This window comes from Uloborus diversus, chromosome 9 (genome assembly GCF_026930045.1).
Source record: "Uloborus diversus isolate 005 chromosome 9, Udiv.v.3.1, whole genome shotgun sequence".
Taxonomy (NCBI): domain Eukaryota; kingdom Metazoa; phylum Arthropoda; class Arachnida; order Araneae; family Uloboridae; genus Uloborus; species Uloborus diversus.
The window spans coordinates 22,218,437-22,233,186 of NC_072739.1; the positions used below are offsets into that span (position 1 = coordinate 22,218,437).

Here is a 14,750-nt window from a genome sequence, read left to right on the forward strand (position 1 = left end):
TACGGATTAATATACAGGGTGTCCGGGAAAGGACTCACTGATTTCAAAATTAAATATTTCGAAAACAAAAACCGACATTGGAATAAAATAAACGGTGTGTTTTTTGTGCAACCCATAAAACCATGTACAAAAACTTTGAAATTAGTAACAAAAATAGCCAACAGAGGGAAATGTAAGTACTCTGAGATGCAAATCAGAAGCAGTGCCTTCGCAGTGTTATTTATGGGAATTTCTATTGCAATCATAGCGTGCAGCGCCACCTTTTGGCGATTTTTGTTACTAATTTCCAAGTTTCTGCACATGATTTTTATGAGTTTCACAATAAACGTACCGTTTATTTTATTCCAATATTGGCCTTTGTTATCGAGATATTGATTTTGAAATCAGGGAGTCTTTTCCTGGACTCTCTGTAATGGCGTATTTACAGGTTTTGGTGTCCCTTAGAATTAACCGAACTACAACACACGTACTTTTCAAGATACTTTTTGGCTATCCTTCAGAGGACCCCATGTCCATAGGGGACCCTCACGATTGCGAGAATTGTGACATGAAAAATCCGCTTCTGTAAAAGTACTGTCGTAGCAAAAAAAAACATTTTAAAATTTATTATTCTCTTTTATTCTCCTTTATTCTCCTTAAATTTATTATCCTAAATTTATATCCTCTATTTCATATCCTTTCCACGGTGAAGGATTTTTAACATGCACAGAGATCAACACATAAGCAAATTAAATGCTGATTCTAATGCACTATTGAAACTCAGATATTTGATCCAAGCTATGAGTTTGTTTCGCAAATATCCCATTTTAAGAGTTCTTTTCCAAATTGACTCACGTTGGCTCAACAAAAATTACAATCACTAAGTTTGAATTTGTTTTAAATTCATTTTCTTGTTCTCATATTAGTTCGTAGTAATGTATGTACTTCTATATTTTGTACTTTTTATTCGTTCTTGTTATGTATGAAAACATCATCCTAACTTTTCTGTTGCGTGAGAAGAGGTGAGTGTTTTTTTTTTTTTTTTTTTTGCAGGTAACTTATGACTTACAGCACACTAGGTTCGCCAACGTATTTTGGAAGGGTTTTGCAAGAAGAAAAAGGTTGGGAACCGCTGGTATAAGGTATCCATGGGAAACTTTCAGAACAGAAATTTGAAAAGAGCGCAAGAGTAAGAATATCAGCGGCGCCATCTATTGTGCACGCAGGAAATCGACAATCGCATGTAAACGCTTTTAGAAGGCGTTGCTTAGACTAGACGTTAAATTCCGGTTATCACAAATTTGCCATTTCAACTGCGCTTGCGCGCGAACTTACTTTTTGGGCTTTCTGTTTTAAGATTTCTTGTGCTTCTTTATATTTAGGCTGAGAGAGAGTCCCACCAAATTAATGAATGCGATTAGAATATTTTCACAGCGATGAAACTACGGATATAAATAACTGATAATCTTAAGAGAAAAATGACACTTCAATATTTATTAGTTTGGAAATATTTATTTAACATAAATGTAAAACACGTTGTGTACTTCAAAAATGATTGGAACATTAGTACAGAAATCCGTCTTTTGCGGATATTTTACGTTAGGCGCAAACAACTTAGTATTATACATTTTTATTCAGGTTCAGGGTTCGGCTTTGTACTAGAAGTGATGCTGCAATTCTAGTACGCTCTTTTGAGGTTAACAATTTGGTCCTGAAAAAGGACAGACAAATCAGACACCGAATCCATTAATATTTAAGACGCAAAATTCAATCTTTACAGATGCCTAAACAGGGGTGCCCACAGGGGGGGATTATGGCGCAAGTTGCGCCATCAAAATTTTTGGGGGGGATTTTTTTCCCAGAAGTTTTGTTTTTCTTTAGAACATGTAACTTATGATTTTTTGAAGGAAAATATATTTTAACTTATTCAACAAGAAGTACATGCATAAATATAATACTCTTTACACGCAATCTTTCCAAAATTTAATGACTGTGTCTCTTTTTCAATAAAGGGAACATCAGAGACGGAATGGCGTTAGTGTCCGTTTCAAAGTTGGATCAGACTATTTGCTTTCTTCTTAATTTATTGTAAATTTTCTGGCAGTAGCAATTCTGCAAGATGAATACGTGTGACAGTGATGAGAGGGAGAGAGATCAAAAATAAATATGAAATAAAAAGTTTTTCCCTATTTATTTATTGTTTGTAATAATTCTGACCACTATGCTCTAGTCTTTCATTGATTCATTTGCACCTTGACAATTGTTAAGAACTAGTTTTGAAGTTTGCGAATAACGTATTTTAAATCCCTCCAATCGACAATTACTACATTTTCTTCATGAACTACCTTAAGTTTATGTAGAATTTTTCATTTCACTTTACTGTCACCTTCTGTACCATTTTTAAACTGATTGTTTCAATCAGCAGTCCTCGGAGAGAAAAATCGAGAAAGAAGAGAAGATTATGCATCGTTATTCGCTTACATTGGTTGTCGGTTCAATTTAATTAGTTTTTGATCTTGCCTCCAACCCACCCACAAATAGAACAATGAATTAAATACAAAATGATCAATAGTAAAAAATGCTTTAAAAGAAATGATTTATACATATAGGTAAAACAAGAGGGCAATGTGCTACCTATTTGTACAATTCATAATTTATACACTTGATAAGAAATAAAATTGAAGCACACTTTGCTTAGGAATTTCAAAGATTCATCTATAATACGTTTCAAGGACTCGAGAACAATTAAAATTATTAAAGGCACTTCATTTGCCCTTTCCAGTCCCTGAAATTTAGTACTAGATTGTACAGTTTTCTATTTTAAATTTAAAAAGAAAAAAAAACTAGATTTCTCATTACAACAACTTTTTTTTTCAATTAAAAGCAGTGCAAAAAAACGAAAAAATAAATAAAATAAAATAAAATAAAATAAATAGAGGTAGTTTTTCTCTCCCCCTGCGCTGATGAGATTAACAATATGCAGTAGACGCAAAGCAATACAAAAGAATTTCCAAAATTACTGCATTTGGGAAACAGCAATATATGAAACATGTGAGTCACAAAAATTTATTTCAAGTAATGTGTTACAGAAATGTGAGAACCATGAGTTTTTTTTTTACATTTTTGATGCAGAATGTGGCAAGGAGCTAAATTTGACACATATCGACATTTCTCCCCTTACCCCCTCTCATATGTTATAAATTAAGTTTATGGTTTGTAGACACACTTTTAACAAATTTTCAAGCACTTTAAAAAGAAATTTATTTTTTCAAGTACTTTTCTTTTTTTTTAAGAACAAATGATGAAATTTTCGGGAGTTGGGGGCCTTCAACAAAACGGTTGCCCTAAACTATAGCTAGTTTAGTTTATAGGTAAATCCGGTTTTTCTTTTAAATCTTTGTTTCAGTTTCTAATTTGTTGAAACAATAGTTGATTATTTTAAGTATTTTCAACTGATTACATAGCTTGTTCAGCCGATATTTTTTACTCATGTACTTGCCCTAATGATTTTCAATTAAAAGTAGTCGTTTTCAACACATTTCAGCAACCCGGTGACAGCTTTACTCTTTTGTAATACCAGTGTACGGTGCCCCCCCCCCCCATCAGAGAAGGACAGTCGCTATTCTCTACATCTTCACTTCTGAACTATTAAAAAAAAAAAAAAAAATAAATCGTGATTTTTTCTTTTATGATTTTGGAAGATGTGTTGTTACCATGTATCGAGTCCTCCCAAGATTGGGGGCGGCATTGCCCCCTCTCGCCCATAAATCCGCCCATGGTGGAGCGCCCCTCTGCCTTCCTCCACTCTCGTCGACATTGTTAAAGATCGTCTGAAATTTGACTTTCAGGGCTTCAATTTCGAGAAAATTCCGGGAGAGCTTCCGAAAACTCTTTTTCTTAACGTCACAAAGGTCGGATACAATTGCAATTTTAGAGGATCAATTTCAGAAAACTGCCTGTCTCCTAACCATAGCGTAAAACAGTGTTTTTAAAACTTAAAGCGCGAAAATTTTCCCGGGGCGAGTCCCCGAATCGCTTTTTCCCCTAACTTTACCACAGATAGTCTAAAACTGTGTTTTTAGAATTACATTTTTAAAAACTTATCAGAGGAGAGCCCCGAACCCGTCCCCTCTCTCTAACACAACGGTAGACTATCTACAATTGCGTTTTTGAAGTTTCAATATTGAAAAATTACCGGGAAGGGGCCACCGAACCTTTTATCCCTCTAACATCACCGGAGATCGCCTAAAACTGATTTTAAAACTACAATTTCGAAAATTTTCCGGGGGAGAAACCCCCGGACCCCCTAGCTAAGTGACTATTATATTTCCGTTTCAAGGTTCGTATTCAATACATCTAGTAATGAGTCCATCCGAAAACAGAAAGTTGAATCCACTCTCCTTCTAATTATTCATGCATTTGCAAAAAAAATAAATAAGGTGTAGCGAAACTCAGGGGTATCCAAAACTTGTTTACTCAAGGTCCACGTTGTAAATTTTGGGAAGGCGAGGCGGAACAATCCAACAATATTTCAGTTCAAATGGTATTTGTTAGCGTTACCCCCCCCCCAAAAAAAACCCCTATGGATTTGACTGGAAATATAGACACTCTAAAAACTGTTATGTTTAACCAGATTCGAAAGCGAGATCATTTTTGGGGGGGAATTTGCGCCATTGAGCTTGGGGGGGATGGGCACCCCTGTGCCTAAAAACTAAATCAGAGAAAACTTTGTGATTTCTAATTTTTATCTGTTGCTATCTCATATTTATTACTAAATTTAAAATGTTTGTAATTAATTTTAGCAAGATTTTGGAAATCAGCTCAGTCCGCGCGCAAGTGCACTGAAATGGCAAATTTGTGATTCGGAACTCCAGCGCTCGAATACGCTACCTTGCGGTGATTTACAAAACTGCCGATGGAACTAAAACATTGCCACGTTTTAGTTCCATGTGTGTCTGTTGACGTAAACACAGGCAGTTTGTTCTGAGTATTTATTAACGCAATCGATGTGTCTTAGTTTGCTTTCAGCTACAGAAATTAATTCGTCCCCTAAGAGTATTCTCGAGCTTCTCAAAATAATGTTAGTTTTCCTTATTTCTTTCAAAAAAGTATTAAATGGTGGACGCGTAAACAAGAAAACTCTGGATTAACAAAATTGGATAACGTTATACCAGGTAAAATTTTTTATTGTTTTGTATGAATTTGTAAGAATATGAGTTTTTTTTAATCTTAAATTAATTGAACTAATCATATTTTACAGCAGCATTTAGTTGGAATGGACAGTATGCAAAATATTTTCTTGGATTTATTATCGTAGAACAAAATGAAAAATGTTTAACCTAGAAAGAATTTACTTTATTCCTTTTATTCTCAGCTGAAAGGTTTCGCCAAATTTGTTTAGGGTTATAATTTTGGTATTGTGCGAGCAAAGTAGCCTTGGCGAGATTTCGCGTTTTTAGTTAAACCATTTTTAATTTTTATCATGAGTGGAATAAAATGGTAGTAAGATTACAGAATTCGATAAGTGAAAAGAAATAATGGTCAATCAACTGAAAAGAAAACTACCACCATATATCCGTGAGAATTTTGTTGATGATTTGCATAACATGACACAATTAAATCGTAACTCAGAAATTAGAAAAATCGAAACAGAAAATTTTTAAATGAACCGATTCGGGAATTCGAGAGAAATAACTCAGCTACAAATGGAAAAAAAAATAAGCGCTAGCCAAGCAAGGCAAAGAAGTATCATCTTCTTTCGATAATAATTTGTAATGTCATATTGAATTTTCTAGCATTAATTGTTGTTCTTGTCAGGCCACAATTATTATTTAGTTTTATCAAGAATTGATAAATATCGAATTCAACATCATGGAAATAGCTGCTTAGAATTACGAACTACGTAGTTTGCATTAATCTTTGACGTTTAGTAATGCTTCTTGAATTCTCATTTCTTTCTACGTGGGCCAGAATATCCACAAGACTTTGAAAATTAATTTAAAAAGAATAAAGCGAAAAAATCATACGTACGAACAAAAATCACAACACTTTTAGCATTTTCTTCGTTACCATGTGCGTTTGTTTTAGTTTTCAATTCCGCCATTAGACAGTGACTTCAGTGCCCCCTACAGTTCGTTGGAGTTGCGAATAACCGGGATTTAACGTCGAGTGTTGCTTAATCGAATTACCACTTGGGAAGCGCTTATATGCGAGGGAAACCTGCAAGAAGATTCGCGCTCTTTACTGAGCACTAGCACGGTCGCAAGTTAAGCAACGCCAGACACCCGTTTGTTGTTAGCACTTTACGTTTCGCAGTACGCGTAGAACTCGATAGAGCTACAAATTTTCTTCTATGTGAAGTAACCTGATTCTCAAATATCTTCTATGAACCAGAAAAGTGTAAGTAATCTTTAATTTGACTCGAAGTAATTATGAATACGACTAAAAGTGATAGAATTTGTGAAATTTGCAAAAGGGAAGCTGGAATTTATTCATGTCCTAGGTGTAATCGGAGGTTCTGCTCATCAAATTGTTATAAATGTCCGGATCATGAAATGTGCAGTGAGTCGTTTTATCGTGAATGGGTGGAAGAATCTTTGAAAAACGAAAATTTTGATCGTTTGGAAAGAGAAAATATGTTGCAGATTTTAAAGCGATCTGCTGATGCCTGTGAGGAGGAAATTGTACCCGAACTTTCAATCGAAGATAGATTTGCTAATCTCGATATTAATTCTGCTGATGAAGAAGCAATATGGGATTGTCTTAATGATGAAGAGAAAAAAAATTTCAAGTTGTTTGTTGAAGACGAAAAGAATATCGAGACATTAATACCAGTAAAACAACCGTGGTGGACTGTTACAATGATCAACCTCGTAACTGAATTAGATGCTGATAAATATGATGAAAACGATCATACTTCACCGCGGCCTCATTTTCCGTTAAACATTCAGAAACTTTCCGATTTAACGTCAGTTAAGCCGTCCGAGAGCATTCAGTATAATTTGGTGAACATTCTATATGCCTACTGTTTTTTATACAGGTTTTATAACTGTGATCTGCGAGACTTTCTAGAGGAGGTTGTAGGCGAAATATTTGAACTGAGTCCAGCTTTAATGGAACATAACTATTGCAGTTTAGTCGAATGTGTTCAGGATTCCATTAGGCTTATTTCAAGCCATCATTCAGATGTTCCTGTTGATTTTGTGAAAAGCATTGTGAATGATGTTTGTTCAATAATGAAAGGCCCCGATAATGCGAAAAGTTCAACTTTCGTTCTTTGTGCTTTACATGATGTAAAATTATTAATTTTTGAGCTGAAATTTGCTTACAAAGAACATGATAAAAGGGACAAAACATGTAAAAAGAAATTGAATCTGGCGATTAAAAAAATGGATTTTTTAATGAGCTGGTGTTTAGATAATGACTCTGCCATGTCTGATATTGCGTCGGATCTTGTACTGCTAATGCTTCCAGACATGGTTTCGGATTCACAAAATGAAAGTGCCTCCCATATGGAAAGTAATGACCTGGTTAAAACTAGACCGTTAATTGAAGAGATAGAATAAGAGTTATTCAGATGGTCTTGAGAAAGTTCAACTTTATTTGAAAATATTTATTTAGGACAGTTGTACAAAATTATAATTATGTTTTACATAGCAATGTTGGATGAATCATTTAAAAAAAGTATTCTTCTTAGTGTTTTCTAAGTATTTAGATTTTCTTTGTCATGTTACCTTGAGCTGTCACTACTGCTATATACATAAGAAATTGTCGAAGGAAAGAAATGCATGGAATGTAAATTATGTTTTACTATTTATGTGTTTTCTATTACGTTTACTCTCCATACATCTATGCCTTTCAACCCAGTTATTCCTTTTTCTCAAAATTTTCAATGGGTGGCAAACCGTTGAGAAGGTTGTGGAAACTTCCCATAGTTCAAACTAATGATAACTCAAAGGTTTTAATCAATCACTTGGGACTTTGAGTTACCCTGGGCTGACTGTATTATAACTTGTTAAATAATTGAAAAATAACTTTCAAATATTTAAATTTTTTAGAGCTGTCATTGTTAAATATTTTTTTTTTTTAATATGTCTGAAAATGATACCATTTTTATGTTTCTGAGGGAAAAAATTAACTTTAATAAATCCATCTCTATCTTTTAATTTTATGCAGTGTACAAAGAATGCTCAGTAGCATAGGAAAAGGTATGTTCTGATAAGGGGCAGTCTATAAATGAATAAAATGATGTCCATTTTTTTCTAACGCTCACCCCTTCCGCTATTCTTGTCATACATCACACTATTTTTTCCAAACATATTCATACAAAAAAAAAAAAGATTTCACTTTTGTTATCCTCTTCCCCTTTTCACAAACTCACCATTTCCTGAACCCTCTCCCTCTCAAAGGAAGACATCATTTGTGGATAACCCCTAAGCAAATTGGCCTCTTATTAATTAATCGACTAAAGATAAGCAGCTGATTAAATAATTAATATGGCAATGACTTTAACTCTGAAATTTTTTCACAGCCCTTCATTTTTACTATTTCGACCTTTCATAATCCGTAAGTAGTTTGTTCATTTTTATGAATAGTCATTTTTGTTTCTTAATTTTTGTAACTTTTTAATGTTTCAAAATTTTGATTCAATTATGTGAGTAAATTTTCTTATTGTATAAACAGGGTGTCCACGAATATGGAAAGTCATTGATTTCAACTATGATCTCAAATATAACATGAAAAATCATGATTTTCAGCAAAAATTGCTCAGATGTCATTTAAACTGACATCTGGTCATGGATTTTGAGTTCAAGAACATGCATCGAATTCGATAAATTAGGTGCAAAATTTGCGCATCTTAGCCATTTCTTACGCTTTTACCCATCAGTCCCAATTTTTTCATGTTTCGAAATCCGATTGCATCTGCTTCTATGATACTAGCTCGTTGCTCTTTACCATATTATTCTACTATTTGGACATTTATAATTTTGTATTTAGCATTATTTTTAACCTCCTTATATGTCTGGTTGTGTAGTTAGGGACTTGTATATTTCTAATTTTACCGCTCTCATTCAACTCAGAAATTTTAAGTCTTTTGGATCAGGGTTGATTCAACAGACTCTTGAAAAATTCTGATTAATTTTCAGCAGTGTCTTAAGTTAATGAGCATTTTAGAAAATAAAATTGGTCTAAAGAATCAATTAAGGACATTTATGACATAGATAAAATACAGAAATCATGGCATTTACAATCGGGAGTTTTTTTTTTCAATATTTGTAGCCTATTCTAAAACTTTGCCGGTTAGTATATCTGGTAATGCCTGGTAAGTTAATTATTAAGTACTTTAACTTAATACTTTTTTTTTCTGATTATTTGTCTGTTTTCTTTATTGTAAACATAATTTTAGTATTTGCTAAATTATTGCTAGACACAGATTTTTTTTAGAAAACTAGTAGCTTAAAAAAAATAATAAGTTTTAGATTTATTATGTATTTGTGGAATAAAATATTTATTTTAAGAAAAAAAAATCAAGCTTTAATGTTTAGCTGTTCACCAGTAGTTTTGCATCACTATTGCTGCATGTTTGAAGCTTCTTTTATTTTGAAAAATCATTTTGCAACTAAAACTTTTTTTTTCAGTATTTTTAGTGATTGAAAATAAACTTGTTTTCATGTAAATTCTTACTTATATAAAAAATTTTGTATTATTTATTCGAATCTGAAACATATTTCCAGAAATTTTAGATCTAAAAATGTATGTCCTTGGTACCCAAATTATTAAGTTGAAACTCAAATTATTTCATGCGTATCACTAGTCATTGTTGCATAAATTGTTTTTTAGTTATAATAGTAGCTAAGAGTTCGTTACATTTCACTTTAATTTACGTTCTTATAAACATATATCCTAAACATAGATCAGATGATTACAATTTAATTTTCACAAAACACAAATTTTTGATACTATTGTGAAAAAATAATGTTTTTTTCTGGAGAAATTACGTCCTGTGAGTCACGGAAAGCTATGAGTAGAAATCGGGGAAAGTCATGGATTTCAAAACTTGAAATGTAACAGATGCCTTGTATAAACAAATATACTATTGTCTCAATTATTATTCTCTAATTACTGTATTAGAGTCATCTCTTGATAACTGGACAAAGTTTCCGCTACAGTCGCAATTTTCACAAAATGCTAAAATTACTATTCAATTTACGAAAATGAAGCAAGGCATTTTCGCTTTTTTGTTCAAATAAAAAAAAAAGAAAAAATAAACAAAATCGATGCACGATCCGAGAGAGGAAACAAGCATGGATAGTGAACTTAATCTCATTATAAATTTTAGCTAACATGTTTAAACTATGTAGAAGAAGCAGTCGAAAACTTTTTACAATGAAATGAATAAAAATATGAGAATGTGTATACATGTACACGTTGCCACCAAGTTTGTACAATGTGTAGGATGTTGAAGTGAACCTGGTTCTCTTGTCCGTTGTTTGACTTTGTGTTCCATCACTCTTTTTATGTACTGATGAAGGGGTTTGATTTTATAACCCCGAAACAGCTGTTTGCAGAGATTTTTAACTCTTTTCAATTCCTTTTATTTGTACATGTGTACGCGTTGTCATATTTTTATTAATGTTTAAACTACAATTAAATTCAACAGTACTTTGTCTTAATGGGTATTAGTTCCCCAGAATAAATGCATAATTGGCTTTTTAAATATCAAACTTGTGTTCTCTCAATGCTTACAATTCTAAATTTTTTATTTCAAAATTGAAACAAATATTTGCTGCTGTCTATTCTTTCCTTAAAGATTTCTTGGCTGAATAGAGAATTTCGCTTTTAACTGGAGATGAAACATAGAGGCAGATATAAATATATATAAACGTATTCATTAATCATTGTCATTTTAGCATTTTGCTAAAGAGCTTTTCCCCATTTTTTCCTAACGAGCTTTTGAACTCGGCTTAAATCCTGTAACTCAAAGTCCCGAGGGACCAGCTAAAACCTTTGAGTTCCCACAGCCTTCTCAAGAGTTTGGGACCAAATGAAAACTTTGAAAGACGGGAATATTACAGTTATTGTGAGTTGAGGGTAGTATCATCTTGCACTTATATTGCTGAAAATTATTTATTATTAAAAACTCATTCAGCGTACTTTCTTGTTTAACACATACTTAGAATACTAAAAACTATTTTTTTATTTATCTGTAAAAATTGGCTGATTACAAGTAATATTATTAATCAGTGCATCCCCAGTCCCCGGGTCTGGACCCTTGAAGTTCCAAATTAGATTTTGATTGTGAAATTTTTTGTTATTTCCTTTTATATAAAATACCTTTTTTCATCATCTAATCAATTTTCATTTATGTATGACTGACTGCAAAATTGGAATGAAATTCCAACTGCATCGATTTACATCATTTTTTTTTTCATGAACAAATCAAAGAAAAAATTACTTCTCATTGCTAATGATGAAAATTTAAATTTTTAATAAATAAAATGAGAAGATTTATTTGTTGCAATTTTTTTCTTACATAATCATAATTCTTCAATGTGTTGGTTTATATTTTCTCGTTTGTCTTACTTTGGTACAGGCGCCTCAGTAATGGGGGGGGGGGGCAACTGCTTCCCTCCCTGCCTTTGAGCAGTTAATATATTTACATAATACTAGGCTCGGTTTTTGTGCTACATAACTAGAATATGACTCAGGTGAAAGGTCGACATATGTGAGGAAAAACACAGTAGTACTACAAAAAAAAAAAAGAAAAATATAAAATACACCGCTAGCTCAGTCATTCCATCTGAAGACTGCAGTTTCGTGCTTTTTAGCACTCATGAGCCCGGAATAGGAAGTAACTGATCTGGAGGCAGAAAACCCATTAAAGGAGCCAAAAAAGCCAAACAAACTGGTAGCTAATGTAGAATTAGCACACCAGAGGAGTGACCGCAGCAATATGCAGTAACTTCTTGCTAAACAGTAGTACTATTGAAATGCCTTTTATACTCCTGGCAGGGTAACCCAAGGCCTGAAGGCCACTCCATTTTGCTGAGCTAAGGTCTGCAGGCATCCGAGCTAATTCAGTCTTCAGCCACCAGTGCTCGAGATCTTTTGAAGCTGCTCTTTACCCCATCCATTAATAAGATGGGACCAAACTGCTCTCACACCCTCTCTTTAGTGGAAGTTCACCAACAATGACTCTTGTCAATGGTATTAAACAGTTCAAACTTTGCGCTGAGTGTTCATCTGCACAGACCTCTCCTGACCACATTTTATTCTTTTTGGGGCTCACTAGACGAGACCTGTTTGCTGATCCTTGACTGGTCTTGGACTTGTTCAGGGTGAATGAATTCATGGACCTGATCTAGCTCTGCGGATCTCGGGGATGAGAAACAACAACAACAAATGCCTTTTTGTCCTAAAAAAATGGGGGGGGGGGACTTGTATTTGGGCTTAATTGAGATTGCACTTTTTACAGTTACAACAATCTGAAGCAAATGCCAAAAATTTGCTGCTCAATGATCCCATGAAATACACCAATAATTTGTTAAACTATTTTTGAAGTTAAATTGGAAACCACATAAAACTGAGCTTCAAGTGCTACCAAAATGCAATGCTTGTACAATGTTTGCGTAATCAGTAATCTTACAAATTTTTCTTGTTATACTGCCATAAATTTCATTTTTAGCACAATCTCTTTCTTCTACTTCCCTTTTTTTTAACAGCATTCTAACTTGGGAAGGTAAAGCGCAGCATCTGCAGAAAGAAGGTTTTGAGATATCTGGAGAAATGCATTTTGGATTCTGTACTAACAAGGAAGTTTTGGAAGGAAAGAGGAAATTCTTTTGGAATTAGACGTTTTTTTCCTGCTTAATTTTCAGTGGAAACCGAATAAGCAAGCTTATACAATAAAGCTGAAGTAAAATAGATGACAAAAATGCAAAAAAATAAAACGCAGTTACGGCGCTTTGACTTCCCATGCCAGCTTTTTGCACTGCTAACTATTTAGGGCACAAAATAAAACAAGATAAGCCAAAAGTGGATACTAAATGCATGGCCACATGCGGAAATGAAGTATAGCAGAACTCCACTAAACCAATCTTAATTGGAGACGGCATCTGTTTGAATTTCAAAAATTAAGATTACCCGAAGCTCTGATTATTATCGGAAAAAAATAAAAATGCTGTGAGAACAAATGTTTCATTTAAATATAATAGAACAGGAATAGTTTTTTTTTTCTTTTTTTTTTTATGGAATTTTATGCACTTTAACCCAGACTATATGTAAAGGCGTAAGGGACTACAACCTATTGTCTTACCCGAGTAGAAAAATTCAAGACCTATAAATCTGTAACGAATAAATACCTTTGTGTTGAAAATTCAAAAAATCAGTAATCCAACGTCAGAAAGCACAAATATTGCAAAATATTGCAGACACGTGTTTCGGTGTTACAAGGAACACCTTTTTCAATGCAAAGAAATGTGAGCTTCTGGATGAATTACTGATTTTTTGAACCTATAAATCTGGTTTACTACTCAGCATGGAATGATTTCCGTATCTGGTTACTTGCTTATCATAGAATATTTTAACAAATAATTTTATATTCTGACTAAAGATAAAATGTGGGATCGAAGAGCGAATTTACTTTCTTTTGATAGTCCACAGGAATTCAAAAAGTTTGACACTTAAAATTTTTTTCTTTCAAAGATAATTAAAAAAATAATTGAAATATTAATAACATATTATAAAACATAAATTGTTCAGTTTAGTTTTATTTTACAGGTAAGGGAACTGATGTTGCTGGTCAATTAGAATTGCTGCCCAGTTTTAGCTCTAAGAAAATGGTGTCGCTGACAATTTCAACACTTTCACTCATAAGAAACTTAATTGGGAAACCTTCACGTACTTTTGTTCACTCTTTCAATTTACCTTTTCCAAAAACTATTCATAAATACATCGATCAGTCTTTCGTAGAAAAGTATGACGAAATTTTTGTCATAGGTGATATTCATGGCTGCTTTGATGAACTACAAATGCTGCTGAAAAAAGCCGAAGCGGAAAAAGATTCCACCTTAAAGATAATTGTTGGCGACCTAGTGAACAAAGGTCCGAAGAATGCAGAAGTTCTAGACTATTTGAGGCAGTCTGCTTCGATACTGGCAGTAAGGGGAAACCACGATGAAGTAGTGTTGAAAGAGTATTTCAGCGCTAAGAATCCAAGCTATGAGCTAAAAGCAAGCAACCGATGGATTAAAGATTTAAGCTTGGAAAATATTAATTATCTCCTGGAATTACCCTTTACTATATCCATTCCATCTCTAAATGTTGTAGTTGTACATGCAGGCCTACTTCCTGGAATGCCGATTGAAGCAAATGACCCCTTTAACATGGTTTGCATGAGAAATGTTATTGAAGGTGATTACTTTTGGGAAGGAGGTTTAACAGCGTCAAAACACATTGATGAAGGTGAACCATGGGCATCAATGTGGGGTGGACCTCAACATGTTTATTTCGGTCATGATGCAAAACGAATGTTGCAGAAATACCCATTTGCTACAGGGCTAGATACGGGATGTGTATATGGTAATTGGCTTACTGGAGTATTCATCAATGGGCCAAGAAAAGGAACATTTTACAATGTAAAAGCCAAGCAAGTTTATTCTAAAACTAAATCAAATGAATGAAAAAAATGAAAATAATTCTGGACGTAATTTTATGTTTAACATTGAGAAATAAAGAGATTTTATCTGTTTGTATCATTTAACTCTTAATAA

General features: G+C 33.4%; 2 protein-coding genes across 2 annotated transcripts; both read left to right on the forward strand.

The window, feature by feature from the left end:
• The first annotated feature begins 6,238 nt into the window (after nucleotides 1–6,238).
• On the forward strand, nucleotides 6,239–14,732 carry LOC129229510 (bis(5'-nucleosyl)-tetraphosphatase, symmetrical-like). The gene is made up of 2 exons (XM_054863828.1): nucleotides 6,239–6,378; nucleotides 13,759–14,732. Exon 2 carries the CDS (start codon nucleotides 13,818–13,820, stop codon nucleotides 14,658–14,660), a length of 843 nt encoding a protein of 280 aa, XP_054719803.1. The 5' UTR covers nucleotides 6,239–6,378; nucleotides 13,759–13,817; the 3' UTR covers nucleotides 14,661–14,732.
• Nucleotides 6,408–7,544, forward strand: LOC129229800 (zinc finger HIT domain-containing protein 2-like). The gene has a single exon (XM_054864176.1). It carries the CDS (start codon nucleotides 6,411–6,413, stop codon nucleotides 7,542–7,544), a length of 1,134 nt encoding a protein of 377 aa, XP_054720151.1. The 5' UTR covers nucleotides 6,408–6,410.
• Nucleotides 14,733–14,750: the final 18 nt, after the last annotated feature.

What these genes read in the sequence shown, in the direction of transcription:
- LOC129229800 (XM_054864176.1), top strand. Translation starts at nt 6,411, where the DNA reads ATGAATACGACTAAAAGTGATAGAATTTGTGAAATTTGCAAAAGGGAA.
- LOC129229510 (XM_054863828.1), top strand. Translation starts at nt 13,818, where the DNA reads ATGGTGTCGCTGACAATTTCAACACTTTCACTCATAAGAAACTTAATT.